The sequence below is a fragment of the Microchirus variegatus genome (genome assembly GCF_963457635.1).
Source record: "Microchirus variegatus genome assembly, chromosome: 1".
NCBI classification, from domain to species: Eukaryota; Metazoa; Chordata; class Actinopteri; order Pleuronectiformes; family Soleidae; genus Microchirus; species Microchirus variegatus.
In genome coordinates this window covers 1777538-1794296 of record NC_139802.1, presented here as the reverse complement: position 1 = coordinate 1794296, position 16759 = coordinate 1777538, and the positions used below count along the sequence as shown (strand labels likewise).

The window sequence follows — 16759 nt, the reverse complement described above, 5'->3', positions numbered from 1 at the left end:
GAATTGCCTTGTGTAAGAATGGTGCTATACAAATAAACTTGCCTTGCCTTCCCTCAAAGTGCCTGCAGCTGAGTTAACTCCACAATACCATTCTGACATAACATCACCATCTTTTCAGAGATTTGTACTTGTGAGTGTGTGTTTGTTTTCCTCCTCCCTGCACTGAACTCTTTACCTTGGGCTTTGAGCGCTGAAGAAAAGGAAGAGCTCGTTGTCTCCTTCAGACTCTGCACACTTAAAGGATTTAAGGGCGAGATCACGCCGAGAAACACAAGATGAAGACGTGTCCTGATCCACAATCATTCTGATCGATGACTTCAAATATATAAGTACAGAGGTTCACATCGCAGCAGTGGTTTCAGCACTGACAGAGGTGGAGTCTGAGGCCGACGTCCATGACAAAGCTGCAGAGGAACAGAACAGAGACACGTTGTACTCACTGCATTCTTCACTCGCAGTAACTTTACACCACTCAGCTGCTCCTCCAGGTCCAGACGTCTTTTTCCAGAGCTGGAGACGAGACTCGCTCTCATTGACGGGCGTCCTGTGTGAGAGACATAGTGAAGAACAACACATACATGTACATGTTTGCACAGCATTCATAGACAGACCATAACACTTAAAGGTGCATTATGTAATAAATCTATAAAATCCTCCTAATATGTCACAGAGACTCAGGAATAATGTTCATATAACAAACTGAACTCACCAACAACAACAGTACAGACAAAATATTTGCAGACTGCAAATCATGTTTATGTTTTGAAAGCCCTCATTTAACGCAAGTATCGCTTGAATATGAATTTACTCGCATGTAAAAGATGACATGTGCATAATTATATTCTCTTTATTATTTGACTCAAGTGAAAGAAGAGGAGGGAAGGATGTAAAAAAAAAAATACTTTTACATATTTTAATAAATGTTTGAATTATACAGAGGAAAAATATTGGCTATTTTGTGACCTGTTTTGTTAAATAAATCTAAATCAAATGGTCATAAAATCCTCCTAATATGTCACAGAGACTCAGGAATAATGTTCATATAACAAACTGAACTCACCAACAACAACAGTACAGACAAAATATTTGCATTAAAAAAAATTATTTTGCAGACTGCAAATCATGTTTATGTTTTGAAATCATGTTTTTTTTGCATGTGGCGCCACCTACCGCCATCTACCAGTCATTACAGTCAGTAGAGTCTCAGCTGCCGAGCAACCACGGGTTGCCAGTTACGTCAGAAAACGAAACCTAAAAGACCTCGGTGTTTTGAATTTGAGTGTAGTAACCGTTTTTGGCCACATTCTTACATATGGCGGCTTTAACTATCACTACTGAATGCTGTTTGTTACCCTAGCGTAACTAAAACCAAGTCTTTAACCCACACGTGTCAAACTCAAGGCCCGGGGGCCAGATGTGGTCCGCCACGTCATTTTATGTGGCCCGCGAGTGATTAATTGGTCTTAAAAAATCTGTGTTAAAATAGGTCTATGCTGCTTTAAGGCGTGCGTTGACCATAAACTACATTTCCCACAATGCACGGCGATTGCCATCACGGACCAGGTTACATCTATAATGCATCATATTTTTACTGTAACTTGAATAAGTAATAAATACAGAAAGTTATTTAGCAATATGTTACAGAGTAGTTACCTTTATTTTACATTATATTTGGTTACATTTAGTTACATTTATTCTGTATGACAGTTACATCTGACCCTTTGAGGGTAACCATGATGCTGATGTGGCCCTCAGTGAAAATGAGATTGACCGTAAATATAAAAAACTAACTACGTCCACAGAGTTAACAGCACTTCTTCTGAGCGTGCAGTGAAGTGTTCTAACACCAGGGGGAGACAGTCGACGGGGAAATGAGCACACAGAGGAAGCAAAGTGTGAACCAGTTTTTGTTTGTGCTGTGTGAATAAAAAGCGTGTTCTGTGTTGACCTTTTCCACATCAGGTCAGTCAGCGACACTTCACACAAAAATCTATACGATGTTTCTCTTTTTTTTTGTTCACGGTGGTGGAGGTGAGACTGAGAGGAAGAGAAGAAGAAGTCGAGAGGAGACAAAAGTTTCAAACAAACCACATCAATGTGAGCTCGCGCTCGTCTGTGACTGAGCGCAGTTGCTCTGAAAGTGCTTCACTCCTGTGTGCGGTGCATCGTTTCTCTGTACAGTGGAGGATGTGGTGAACTTACTATCATCACGCCGCCAGTGTTTCACCATACGGTGACACTTCACAGAGCATGCAGTGCAAACGACCTGTGTGTGTGTGTGTGTGTGTGCACAGGTTGTGGTTATACTTGCAGCAGAGAGTCGACTCTGCACGGGCTTCTGCGAAAGCAGGCGTTTAAAGGAAGTGAGGAGAGAGGGATGTGGGACAGGTGAGAGAGCACAGTGGTTCCTGTGGTCTCTTTCTCTTTCTCCTGTGTGTGTGAATGGAGCAGCTGGTGTGCGTCACCAAGTGAGGTCCAGCAAAGTAGACGCATGCATTCTATACAGAAAACACTCAAACATAACGTGTTTCCTAACCTGTTACCTAAACTTTAAAGGGACACTGTGTAGTATTTATGGGTTTATATGACCCAAAATCCACTTCTTTATACATATTATGTGCTCCTGCATTGTCTAGTCGCTGTATAATAGTTTTTGTTTCATTTTCGTAGTGTTTCAAAAAGTCATGTAAAATAACATGGTCGCGGGGCCGCGGTTGCATAGCCACTGTGAGCAGAGAGACGCCATGTTTCTACCGGAGCCTGTAAGGACAAACGCGAGAGAACAAATCAAGCGTCTCTTTACTTGTAGCTGAAGTCCCGCCTCCTCTCTCTCCGCTTCGTCTGCTACGGCCCGCGGTAGCTCCGCCCTCTCCCTCGCCTCACGAACCTCATCTGCTGACACGGAGAAAGACGACGAGGACGACATTTGACCTGCTGAGGACACCGTAGCGCTCAGGGAAGGGAGGGGGTGAGCAGAGGAGCAGTTCTTTGTTGCAAATTTCAGCCTCTCCTCTAGATGGCACTATAAACTACTTACTTCACCTTTAAAGGAGTCATATTATACCCTGTTTCTCCAAGTTAACCTAGTTCCCTGGTGTCCTAATGAACATGTTTTGGCCAAAAATAGCATAAGGATGAAGCACCACAGCAGTTCAATCACTCTGACAAAACAGGCCTCTTCAGAACGCTCTGTTTAGTACTATCTCTTTAGATCCACCTTAAAAAAAAGCAAAACGAAACTTAAAGGTGCATTATGTAATAAATCTAAAGCAACTGGCCATAAAATCCTCCTAATATGTCACAGAGACTCAGGAATAATGTTCATATAACAAACTGAACTCACCAACAACAACAGTACAGACAAAATATTTGCATTAAAAAAATATTTTGCAGTCTGCAAATCATGTTTTGTCATGTGGCGCCACCTACCGCTGTCTACCAATCATTGCAGTCAGTAGAGTCTCAGCTGCCGAGCCAGAAACCTAAAAGACCTCGGTATTTTGAATTTGAATGTAGTAACCATTTTTGTCCACATTCTTACATATGGCACCTTTAAGGGACAGGAAATGACATCAGCCACAGAGGCTACTGGGAGCTAACAGCAGTTAGCATTTGGAAAAGTGAGTCATTTGCAGGCTCTAGCAGGCACATTGCCGTCATATATAGCATGTATCCATTGGACAGATAAATCCTCTGAGGCTGGAAGTTTGTGTAGAACTCTGTGCTGCACTGTGGAGCCAAGAATAGAACTTTAATTGTTTAACAATTCCAGGAATTTAGCACCTTGTGACGTCCCAGTGAAGTCAACATCGCGTTTTTTATCTCCTGTACTTAGACCGAGGAGGACCACAAAAACATGAGTGAGTCATCTTTTTTCACACTTTGCCGACTGATAGGACCCCAAGAGTCCCAAATATAAGGATTTAAATGATTAAAAAGTTGATTTTGCATAATATGGGACCATTAACCTTTAAAGTCCTTTAAAGTTGTGAGCACCAGCCAAAAAACACGTCAAAACCACAAGTGACACCAAAATTAGATAAGAATCTGAACTCCTGTTTTGAATCCGAGACGTCGACGAATTACAAAGGGAAGTTCGACTGCAACCACTGCTCCTATTGGATGACACCGGCTGCCAATCACATCACTGACATCCTTCATGTCCATGAAAATAGTGATTGAGACGATTCGTCTCCTTCAGGAAAGTATTTACGGATGCTGTCAGTCAGCTGGGGGCCAATGAGTGTCTAGTCTGGTCAACGTCATCTTAAAATTATTATAACACAATATTCCATTATGATATCACAATAAAGATGTATATGTGATAATAAGTCATCACGTCCATGATGCAAAACAAAGCCAGACAAACATAAATGTGAAGTCAATAACAACATGCACTGCTGAATATCACACATTTAACTCTTATGAAAATATGTTTTCGGGGCCACATTTACAATGTAAATGAAGTGAGAAAAGACTTCCTCTCTAAAGTGAGTTATTTATGCAGACGGCAAACTTCAGGGTGAGCTTCAGGGAGGAAACGAGGAGATCACATGCATTTTTTATATACAGTCTGTGGTAAGTATCAGTATTTGTCCTCACACACACACACACACACACACACGGTCTCCCTCACCAAGGTCAGCGCAGGTAAAACCAGGTAACACTAGTCATATATCACACTGACGTATTAGGAGCATGGGAGCCTGTGTGTGTGTGTGTGTGTAAATCACTGACATAACAGCTTTTTTTGTTGTTGTGTTGTGACTGGCGTCATCTTTTGTGATCACTCGTCAGTGACTAACGGTGTCTGTGAGGAGTTCATCACTGTTTGTTTTTGCATCTCCACTGAAGATATACAATCAAAACACGTGTGATGTACGAACGAGTCCTGGCAAGTCTTTGTTTTTACTTAATTTTTTAAAGATGGTCTCAGTGCAGCACTTCCACGTGTACCCGGATAATAGACTATCTCACAGGTAGAGAACTGAAAGTTACTATCAATGGTGTAAAGTCCAGTGCCGAGGCCATAAGCGCAGGAGTCCCTCAAGGCTCTATTCTTGGCCCACTCCAGTTCATCATTTACATTGATGATATTGCAGAAAGTCTTCAAAAACGAGACTATTCCATATGACACATACGACACATCAATTCTGAGCATAATAGAAAACAAACAATTTAGGACTCTGGCGACTAAAGGGCCAATTCCAATTCCTATCTTAACCCTCAAGCTCAACCCTTAATCTTAACTGGTCCTCAAAACCAAGTGTTGAGGGTTATTTTGTCACTTAGAAATGGGACACCCCTTAAATGCAGATACGTCTTCAGACTGTAGGGGGCAGAATAACGCGAAAGCTGCGTCCAGTCTGTCAACTCCAAAAAAGAAGAAGAAGAAGAAGAACACATTTACGTCAGGATTATTTATTACGATCCGTTTGTCAGTCAAGTTATTAGGTTGTCAGTTAGTTATAAGATGATACTCATACAAATATTCAGCTGACAGTTACCACACACCACGACTTATTGAAAAGTAAACCATAGCAAACCATCGCTTGTCCGCACCGACCGACTATTGACAAAAGATGGTAAAAAATAAAAATAAATGTTACGCAACAATGACGTCAGTAATCCATAATATGGGCCTAAACTAAGATAATACAATGGTTTTCATCATTTTTTTTAATCTCTACTAACAAAGAAAATACTTAATTTGTAGCATACTCGTTTTTGCTGCTTTCGCCGCCATCTTTGTTATGTCAAAACACGCAATGCATTCTGGGTAGCCCTTGCTCCCAAGGGTGGTCTCGGAAAATCTCAATATTGAGGGCGATACAGCCCTTAAACTTGACCCACTACTTAATTTTTCTGAGAATCAGGACAGCACTTGGACTAGAGGGAGCGCACATTTTTGAGATTGAGGGTTAAGATTGAGGATTAAGCGAGGAATTGGAATTCACCCTAAATCCCTAAATGAAGACCTACATGAACTCCAAGCCTGGGCAAAGAACTGGAATGTACTTTTTGGAACAGCTAAATGCAAAACTATCACCATCAGTCGCAAACAGGACGCTGCAGACTCCCATCCTCAACTGGTCTTCATGGATACCATTACGGAGTCTCGTAATCGTCTTCGGTGAGACGGAGTGACTTAACTCGCTCATTGTTCTGCACGGAATCTCACGTCTACGGCGGAGAGACAGAGTCCACAACGCCGCCGGCTATTACGACTCCACGTTTTATCCGTGTAGTACGGCCTAGTCTACGTACATCAAGCAATGCAGGGCGTGAAACAGTAGGTGGCGTCGTAACAAACAAGGGAGACATTTACCTAAATATCAACTGTTTTTTTGCGTACAGTTTATAAAAGAGTGTCTTCTCTGACACAAAAACACCTGGATTTGTGATTTGAAATTGTACTGAGCTGCACTATATATATATATATAAAAAAAAAAAACCATATACTTTATGAAAATGTATAGATGTTTTTGTCTATGTGACAGAGGTAAAAAAAAACTCCTCTGACGGTGAGCGTGTGCTGATGTCACAGACTCTAAGGTAAACGGCGGAGTCTAATGTGAACATGACATTATGTGGATGGATGAGCGGCGGCACACGGTGGTTTTCTTTGTCATGGCGACGACCTCGGAGACGTCTGCATCACGGTGACCATGGAAGCACCTGTGTCCACTCGACTCCCTTTGTTCATATTTCAGTCAGTTTTACTCTTGGGAATTGTGTTCTGTACAGTTTCTTTCCATCGTCACTACATCACTTACTGTATTTATTCAGCTATAGTTTATCTTTTAAGCCATTTTAAATGTTTACAAGCCTCTTGCAGGGTCTCTGCAGGTTTCAACAAGTCAAATGTAGGACTTTTTCAAGACCATAATGAATACAATTTAAGACCCATTTCAAATATATGAAATGAAGGAAAATTGGAGCCACAAATCGTTGAACTTGCACTTACCCATCTTATGCATCTTTTGTTAAAGCCGCCATATGTAAGAATGTGGCCAAAAACAGTTACTACATTCAAATTCAAAACACCGAGGTCTTTTAGGTTTCGTTTTCTGACGTAACTGGTAACCCGTGGTTGCTCGGCAGCTGAGACTCTACTGACTGCAATGATTGGTAGACGGTGGTAGGTGGCGCCACATGACAAAACATGATTTCAAAACATAAACATTTAAGACTTTTTAAGACCCCGCAGATACCCTGTCTTGAAGTGCAACAATCATTTGTGTCAACATCTGTCAACAACTGCTGATGGTGACTCTGGTGATTGAGCGTCTCATATCGCTTGGAAATTTCAAGTTACAAAATTGCAGACTTCTTTCGCGACCGAAAAAAGCTCGAAGCTGTCGAGCTTTTTTATTGACACTGTAATTAACACAAATCTTTTAACACCACGAGGCCTCCAAACCTGTCGGCGAGCTGCAGACGAGGCAAAAAGTCAGGGGTTAATCTCCTTGTTTACACAAAAACGTGTTCATCGGATTATAAGCCGGGGTCATAAACACGGACGCATGTGAAAGAAAGACGGACATAAATGAAACACACGGTCGCGTACATATTTGGGTTTTAACTGGTTTTAATTAACCCTGATTACAGCTTAATTACAAGTTTGGAGGAAAGAAAAAAAACAAAAAAACACGAAAGAAGTGGAGAAAATATTCAATGTTACATCATGGTATTAAGTCTTGTCTCTGACTGAGCGTTACGTAACAGCTCGAGGGAGACGAGGGGGAAAGAAGAGAGTGAAAGCGGGAGAAGATAGACGTTTACACAGTAAAACAATACATCCTTTTTCTTCTTTTAAAAACATAAAACCCTACTGCCCCCCCCGCAAAAAATGAAAAAATATAGGAGAGGGACAGAGAAAGGGAGAAAAACATTATAAAATAAAAATCACAAATACATGACTAAAGATAAAACCACTTCCCCTCTGACCCTTAATAAAATCCTCTGACACTGCTCTTCCCTCTCAGTCCCTGGTGTTTATTTCTCCGTCTGCATCAAAATTAATATTACACATTTTAATTAAATTACAATTGAAAAAAAAAAAAAAAAAATGAAATACAAGGAAAAAGGATTTTGAAGGTTCTGAAACGGGGGAATGGAGTTTGGGGGTTCGGTGAGGAGATTCCACATTGTTCAAAAATGATGTACACAACATAGAAAGCAACAGCTAACAGAACCATGGAATAATAATAATAATAATAATTATAATAATGCAAGGTGGAGAGGTATAAACAACCCCCAATGAGAACAATAAGAACAACAACAATAATCAACCGCAATATTGACATCAGAGAAATAAACTCGGCAAACGTTATTATTTTTTTTCGACAGTCGCGAGATGTCGTCTTTGTGCCGTTTGTCTTCCGTTTCCTGGACCGACAGCCTGCGTCTAAACCAGACTCCAGTCGTTCATTTAACCCTGAAACATCATTCATGACCGCGTCAGTCAGCAGGAAGTCACAACGGCTCAAAACACAGAGAGAGAGAGAGTGAGAGCAGAGCAGGTAGAGCGACGCCTCAGCTGCTGCACAGATATGAAACACAGTAATAAGGCAGCAGTCTGTTCAAATACAGACACAGGAGTTAGTGAGTGAGAGTGTGTGTGTGTGTGTGTGTGTGTGTGTTGTGAACCTGCTCCAGTCCAGACCACAGGCTCTGATGAGGAAATTGGATCAGCTCAGCTACACAGAGCGCCTGCCTGGAGGCCATCTATCTCACAGTTCACCGCTATAGATCGGTCTTGTCGCTGCTGGTCAGGCAGGGACAGGCCGCTCTCTGGTCAACACGGCTCACATCAACCAATCAGACGCCGGGATGGATGGATGATGATGAGGCTGCAGAGAGGGAACGCTCCAACGCGATTGTGCGTATGTGCTCACGTGTGTGTGTCTGAAAAACCTCCCTAAACCTGCAAAGTGACTTTAAAAGGTCCAGTGCGTAAGAAACAGTGCCACCTTATGGCGAGAGTACAGATAACCACTCTCTTTACCAAGCCGGGTATATGACAATGAATATGTGCGTAAATGCAACAAACGTGGAGAGTTGTGCGTTAGCCGATGAGGTTGCCATAGATACACATTTTTACAAGTTGATATATGCAGGTTTTTTTTGCACTTAAAAACAGACGCTAGATTTAAAAGGCAAGAAAAGCCAAACAACGCTGTCGTCAACAATCTAGAACAAAATGAGTTGTAATCGCGCAACAATCTCTGTTTCAAGTTGCACATGAAACTATAACATGATGACAGACTTCAACTTAACGCTATTCGTTAGCGGTTTGTTTGTTTGCATTTACGGTGCAGAGTCTGCACTTTTTAAGCTGTTCTGCACGGAGCCCCCGAAATGACATGAGAAAAAAAAGAAAAAGACAATTTTTTTTTTGAAATCTCGAGTTTCAAAGTCAAGATCTCGAGTTTCCAAAAAAAAAAAAAAAAAAATTCATCATTTTTTGGAAATGACGAAATTTTCTTTTTGAAATCTCGAGTTTCCCAAAAAAAAAAATTCATCATTTTTTGGAAATGACAAAATGTTCTTTTTTAAATCTCAAGTTTCAAAGTCAAGATCTCGAGTTTCCCAAAAAAAAAAAAAATTTTTTCATAATTTTTTGGAAATGACAAAATTTTCTTTTTGAACTCTCGAGTTTCAAAGTCAAGATCTCGAGTTTCCAAAAAAAAAAAAAAAAATCAGAATTTTTTGGAAATGACGAAATTTTCTTTTTGAACTCTCGAGTTTCAAAGTCAAAATCTCGAGTTTCCCAAAAAAAAAAAAAAAAATGTTCATAATTTTTTGGAAATGACAAAATTTTCTTTTTGAAATCTCGAGTTTCAAAGTCAAGATCTCGAGTTTCCAAAAAGAAAAAAAAAAAAAAAATGTCATAATTTTTTGGAAATGACGAAATTTTCTTTTTGAACTCTCGAGTTTCAAAGTCAAAATCTCGAGTTTCCCAAGAAAAAAAAAAAAATGTTCATAATTTTTTGGAAATGACAAAATTTTCTTTTTGAAATCTCGAGTTTCAAAGTCAAGATCTCGAGTTTCCAAAGAAAAAAAAAAAAAAAAAAAGTCATAATTTTTTGGAAATGACGAAATTTTCTTTTTGAACTCTCGAGTTTCAAAGTCAAAATCTCGAGTTTCCCAAGAAAAAAAAAAAAAATTTCATAATTTTTTGGAAATGACAAAATTTTCTTTTTGAAATCTCGAGTTTCAAAGTCAAGATCTCGAGTTTCCAAAGAAAAAAAAAAAAAAAATTCATAATTTTTTGGAAATGACAAAATTTTCTTTTTGAACTCTCGAGTTTCAAAGTCAAGATCTTGAGTTTCCAAAGAAAAAAAAAAAAAAAAATGTTCATAATTTTTTGGAAATGACAAAATTTTCTTTTTGAAATCTCGAGTTTCAAAGTCAAGATCTCGAGTTTCCAAAAGATTCGAAATCTCGAGTTTCCAAAAGATTCGAAATCTCGAGTTTGAAAGTTGAGATCTCAAGCTTCCCAAAAAAAAAAAAAATTAAGAAATTTTTTTTTCCATATTTTTTGGGGAAAAACTTGAGATCTCGACTTTGAAACTCGAGATAAAAGGAAAAAAAAAATCGTAATTTTTTTCCCCCTCATGTCACTTCGGGGCCTCCGTAGTTTTGGTACGGTACAGTATGTATTTTTTTGCGTTTCCATTGGGAACAGTACCAAAATAACCTGAAACCATTACATTTTCCGTGGTACCAGAGTAATGGTATGGGTGGAGCTGGACTGGCTCCACTCACGACAGTCAGCTGATAGAACAGCGTACACAACAACCTTGCGCAGCGACCCCTACTGATCGGGCGGGAAATTGCAGCGCGTGTCCGTCACCACGACGCAGAAGTATAAATGCTCGAGGCGCCTCCGTGGTGACGCAGACGGATAACGCATACGCAGTCGGAGAAGTATAATGTGGCCTTTAGTAATTGCAGTCTGATGTACTTCTAGACTGTATATTATCTAAAACATAATGGGATAATGGAGCCATTGTGTGATTTATAATCTGATTACACGATTAATCCTTTCAATAACCAACGACGTCAGTCGCAGCCCTATTACGCTCTTGTACAAACATGGATGTTGGTCAGTTTCTGCCAACAAAACCCTCCTACATGTTACACACTGGACCTTTAAACGTAATGACAAGATTACCGTGTCAATAATAACACATGAGCTCACTCTCTCTCTCACACACACACATCTGGAGAGGTGGCCTGGGCCCAGGACAGCGCCGTGTGCTGCTGCAAATGAAGTGAAGAGCAGAGTGAACCACACATCTGAATCATAAGCCGTCTGTTCAAGTTTCCCCCTAACACACGGTAAACTGGCCTGTTTGGTTTTTCCTCTGCTTATGAAACAAATGTAGAAGAAACGCCTGGACCTCAGCCTATCCTCTCTCTGCCCTCACCTGGACTCTGTTCTCTGTTAATGAGTGAGCGACATGACACTCAATATTATCCACTTTAAAAAAAAATCCTGAATCAATCATATCATTAAAACGCTATGGGTCTGTTAAAATCTCACTTTTCTTCAATAGTTTAATCTAATATATATATCTCTCTATATATATATATATATATATAGTCCGCATTACAGCTCAGTTTGCACTTCAGTTCATGCTATAAAAACAAGGCATAGAGAGGCTCCGTGTGTGTGTGTGTGTGTGTGTGGACCTGGGGATGACGACACCAGAGCTGGAGGTCCAGACACAGAGAGGGAGCACATTCACAAAGGGATAGTTCAGGGTTTTTTGGAAAAGCTGTTGTATGAGATGCTGACACATGCCGCGCTGATGTCACTGTGCAAGACGACGACTTAACAAAGGGCTCACCTGCTACAGCCTGAGGCTAGCTCTACACGACAACGCTCTCGGGTGAAAACGACAAAATGTTAGATCAGATGTGCCTTTCGTTTAGATGGCGAAGACGTTTTTTCGGGGCTTAAAAACGCCAAAAAAATGAACCCACCCTCCAGAGTGGAAATCTTAAAAACGCTCCACCATCGCGTTCCCTGAGCTGCTCACGCTGGCTATCCTCCCGTACGTGTTGACGTCAGATCCATGTGCAGTACAGCCAAACAACAACAACAAACATGTCGGATTATATCCATCAGTCGGACATTCAAGTCGCCTTAGCTGCTACTTAGCACTACTAGAGAGAAGTAGAAGGAAGTTTCAACGCTGTACTGCACAGTCACAGTGCCACCTAGCCACCTGGCATGCATACTACATCATATTTCACACACTTGTGCGCCGCCGCGTGCATGCAGATTTCCACCCAAACATGCTCGTCTAAACGGGAATTAAAAGTGGGAACGCAACGCCACTTTTGCGGGTTTGTGTTCAGATCGTTGTCGTGTAAAGCTAGCCTAAGAACACGTTAGCTGCTTTTTCTCCCCCCTCTCTAAACGCTACGCAGCCTTTTCTGGCTGGACACTGACGTTTGCGAGCGCTTTATGATGATCAAGTCCATACAGGAAATTGGTGATCGAGTTGTTGATCCACTACTGCCTCCACCAGTAAATTCAAGGGTGTTATATTGTGAATTCACAAATCTACCAAACCAAGCAGCTGCTGTGTCACTGTGGCCTAAAAACACTGAATTTCCCTCTGGACTTTGGTTGTGAGACGACGACACTTTCCAAACGTCACTTTGCAGTTGGAAAAGATCTGTTTTATGGAAGATTATGTAGCAAATGTATGAGATATTGTAGACTTGAGCAGGCATAGACTTAATTAGGTTAAGCAGCAAAACTCTGTATTTTTAAGTGTACCCGCTTGCAGCTGTGATTTAAGTGAGAGCAATGTGAAAATGTGTCAGCACCTCTTCCAAAACACGCCACAAAACCTGAGCTATCACTTTAAGAGCAAAGGCAGTGCATGTGTAAGTGTGTGTGTGTTTGTGCGCGAGAGAGAGAGTCTTTGCTGGTTTTATTTAACACTATCTATGATTGTTAAAAAAGCTTCCTCTGGCGAACTGGGACTCTGCGCTGCTGGGATCGAGGGAAACTATTTTCAGTGTACAAGCCGTGTTAGGTGAGGCGAGAAGGTTAGTCAAAAGTTACTGGAGTCCACCCTGAAGTCCCTCCTCCCCCAGTGTTGTCCCTCCGTGGTCCCTTCAGCAGCTCCTCTTCAGTCACCTCTCCCGTTTTCATTTTATTGAGTGGAGTCGTGATCTTTCCACAGCTGGTCCTCAAGAGGGGAAGAGGGGCAGTTCAGGAGAGAGACGGACAGACGCAAGGAAGGTCAAGCTAAAATCATCATCTCTGAGAGGGCTGTGTGGTCTTGTGTCCATATCGTCCCCAAGTTCCATTCACGGTTGGCTGTTTTTTTTTTTTTTTCGTTTTTTTTTTAATAGTTATGTTTGCTAGAGTCTGTTTGTGTGCATGATTCAAATAAAACATACAGCAATAGGCTTCCCTGAGTGGAGTGGGTCAGGTTTAAGAGTCAGACAATGCCAACAGCCCCCACTCTTCAGTACTTAGAGACACACTTTTCCTTTTCATCCTTGTGATTTTTTCAGTATCTGGCAGACTTTGCAAAGAGTTCACGAGTTAAGTGAAGACATCCCCACACTCTCCCTCTGTTTGCCGTCACTTGTGGGCTGTGGGTTTTTTTGGATACAGGCACTTGTCAAAGTCCTGTCTTCTCATAAGAAACGTATCATGGAAAGAGGGCGCACAACGTCGTCCTTGGTGTGCTGCTGGGCTCTAAGGGAGTGAGTGTCCCCCCTGAGGAAAGTCTCGACTGGCTGTGGATTCTACTGGTTGGAGCTGTGCTACTGGAACAGGGCATCTGGAGATTCATCATCCAGGTGGGGCGGTGAAGTTTCACAAGGGAGCTTCCCTCTGATTTAACCCCCTACCACAGTCACTGTGGCTGGGACGGCTGAATCTGAAAGAGTCCCAGAAAGGCTCTGACCCAAACAGAACATGGCTGAGTGAGCTGGGTGATCCGATGGGCTGTGTGTGTGCATGTTGAACTGTGCACTCAGTTTACCGATGGGTTGAGGAATCTAGTTTGTCAGTGTGGGATTACAGAGGAACCATTTACAATCTCCCGCACCATCTCCTGTGCTACTGGAACAGTAGTGTTTATGCTGCACGTCTCATCAGCAGTCTTTGTTCTCCAGGGACAGCTGTGCGGTGGCGCGATGCAGCTCCGCGCTCACCCTCCGGTGTGAGGCCAACGGCGTGGCTAAAGAGCCCTCGTAGGCCAAAGGGGGAGGACTGTCCCCGTCTCCACTGCCTGTTCCGTCCTCCTCCGTCTGCATTCGTCCATTACTCTGCCTCTGTCTTTCCCTCTCCTCTTCTGCGCGTACTTTCTTGTCGTCCGACTCCTCCTGCGAGGCCTCCATGCGCTGGTCTTCGCTCCAGCGCCGCTTAAAGCGCAACTTCAGGGGGATGCACTTAGTGTGGAAAGATCCAGCCGAGCCCGTCTGAGGTGGGGGAGTGCTGCTCTCCCCTGGCTCGGTGGGCTCAGTTTTGAGGACGGGTATCACACGGTGGGAGTTGGACTGTGTTTGCTGTGAGGTAAAGAAGGGCGTCAGACCAGGTGGAGGCGGAGCAGGGGCTTTAAAGACATCCTCGTCCAGGTCCTCGTCAGGATTGGCGTGATGGTGGGATGCGGCTGTGCCGTTAGCAAGGTGGTGATGATGATGGTGGTGGTGGTGGTCAGAGGCTCTAGAGTGCCTGGGGGAGAAGAGCTCAAACTCTTCATCTCTTTCGTCTGGGTCCTCGTCGCTGATGTCGGTCACCTCCACCTCTTCTTCTGACTCGATGTCAGAGATCGGCTCCACCTGGACGGTCGGGTAAAAACAGAGACAGAAATGAGCACAAGAAGAAAATGGAGGAAATCACCGTGAAACAATCACTGTCATTGATGAGAACACCACTGAAGCTGTACTAAGATGTACAGTGTTTTTCAGCATGACCAGGGTTTGTCCCCCCCCACCAGGCTTAGCGTTGCTCGTTTATTTATTTTAAATAGATTTTTTTTTATACACCACAGATTTTTCTCTGCTCCTCAGAGTCTGTCACGACGTTTCCATCCTCGTCATAAAGATCATTATTTTTATGTGGGGATAAAACCTGTAGAGAAAGGATCCAGTCTGCTTTAGATATGAAATGACCGCTTGGAGACGCAGAAGCGCAGGAGCGACGAATGGCACAGGAGAGGGAGAAGAGAACAGCGCAGGGGCGGTGCGCAGAAATAAAAGGGCCGTTTGTCTGCACCAGATGAGAGGGCACTACCACTTTTATATTTATGTGGTATTTTTATATTTTATATTAATTTATATTTGATTTATTTTACTTTTAAATGTAACCATTGCATGGCTTGTTTTAAGATTCACTGGCCAATTACTGAATTAATGTTTAACTTAAGTGAAAAAAATGTATATTATTTACTTAATTTCAAGAGTGTCTTTTTGTAAGACTCTATAGTTGGTGTTTAAGTATTGTTAATAAATGGCTTAACCTGTGAACTTTTAATCTTTTTTTTTTTACAAAAACGCCGTGGGCCGCAGGTTTACTGGGGGAAACCCTGATGACTGATCAGTAATTCCATAATAAATGTATTTTAGAGGTTTGGTTTACGTTGGACTACCACAATCATTTTCTTTTGTCACGTAAAAGTAATGACTGACATAGAAACCTGAAGAGTCAGACCATAAATGCAATAAGTATGTGTGAATATTAGTGGAGAGTTTCAGAGATGCTAATCTCATAAGCCAAGCACAGGACAGAAAGAGAGTTTTAATAACCTGCTCATGACATTTAACAATCACCTATTTTTTTTAGAGATGCAGTGCTTTAGAGCTGCACAGATCCACGTGTGTCTCACCTTTATCTTGGGAAGTCCTGCACTGTTCAGAGACTGTGTTGAGGAGGAGGCAGAGATCAGACCCGAGCCACTGGCTGAGCTCAGGTCGCTGCCAAATGACAGTGAGGATCCAAGGCCAGAGGTGGACGACATGGAGCCGGACCCCGAGGACAGCGAGCTCTGCCTGGCTTTGCTCTGGCTTTGAGTCTCCCGCTGCTTCCTGCCAAGTGGTGGCGGCTGCAGCTTAAACTTGAAGGGGGACATGTGTGGAGGCTCCTCACCCAGATGGAGTGGATGGTGCATTGGATGGGAGTGGGGGTGGGGGTGAGGGTGAGCTGAGTGAGGCTGGTGCGGATGGTGGTGAGCCGAGTGAGCCAGGGGTGGATGGTGGTGCCGCTCTCCTCCTCTCTCTCCTCCTGCTGCTCTTTCTCCGCTCAGAACCACCTTGTCTGCCGCAGGCCGGTGCGGCTGTGGGATGACGATGTTGGGGTACTGGAGGAAAGCTCTGGGGCTGAGGCCGTAGTTGTAGACGGACTGGGTGTGGGCCTTCAGATAGCGCTTCATGTCCTCTGGGTTGAAGGAGAAGTGGGAGCCTAACATGGGGGACAGGGTGGGTGAGGGGGTATAGGCTAGGTGAGATGAGGGGGTCATGGATAACGCCGGGGACAGAGGAGGAGCAAGAAGGCCGGCTCCTCCTGGCCCTGGCAGAGGGGACACAGGGAAGGGGGACAGGGGATCTGGGTGGATCCGGTGCCCTGCGGGACCACGAGACCCTGGGTGTCCAGCTGGGTTTCCTCCTCCATACATGCGGAAAAGGGTTTCATGAGACAGACGGGGATGGATGAGACTCCTATAGCCGCCGCCGCCTCCTCCACCTCCGCCACCGGGTCCTCCTCCCCCTCCTCCAC

The 16759-nt window shown here is 43.0% G+C and overlaps 1 protein-coding gene across 1 annotated transcript in view; it reads right to left on the bottom strand.

The window, feature by feature from the left end:
• Window positions 1–14139: 14139 nt before the first annotated feature.
• erfl3 (Ets2 repressor factor like 3) overlaps window positions 14140–16759 on the bottom strand; it is a gene marked incomplete at its 3' end in the record, with an annotated part of 14565 nt that continues 11945 nt past the window's right edge. The window contains exons 3-4 of the mRNA XM_083885834.1: window positions 15873–16759; window positions 14140–14826 (exon numbers count right to left, since the gene is read on the bottom strand). The exon at window positions 15873–16759 is cut by the window's right edge and continues 252 nt beyond it. Of these exons, the coding sequence (XP_083741960.1) occupies window positions 14140–14826; window positions 15873–16759 (1574 nt within the window). The remainder of the gene's footprint in view (window positions 14827–15872) is intronic.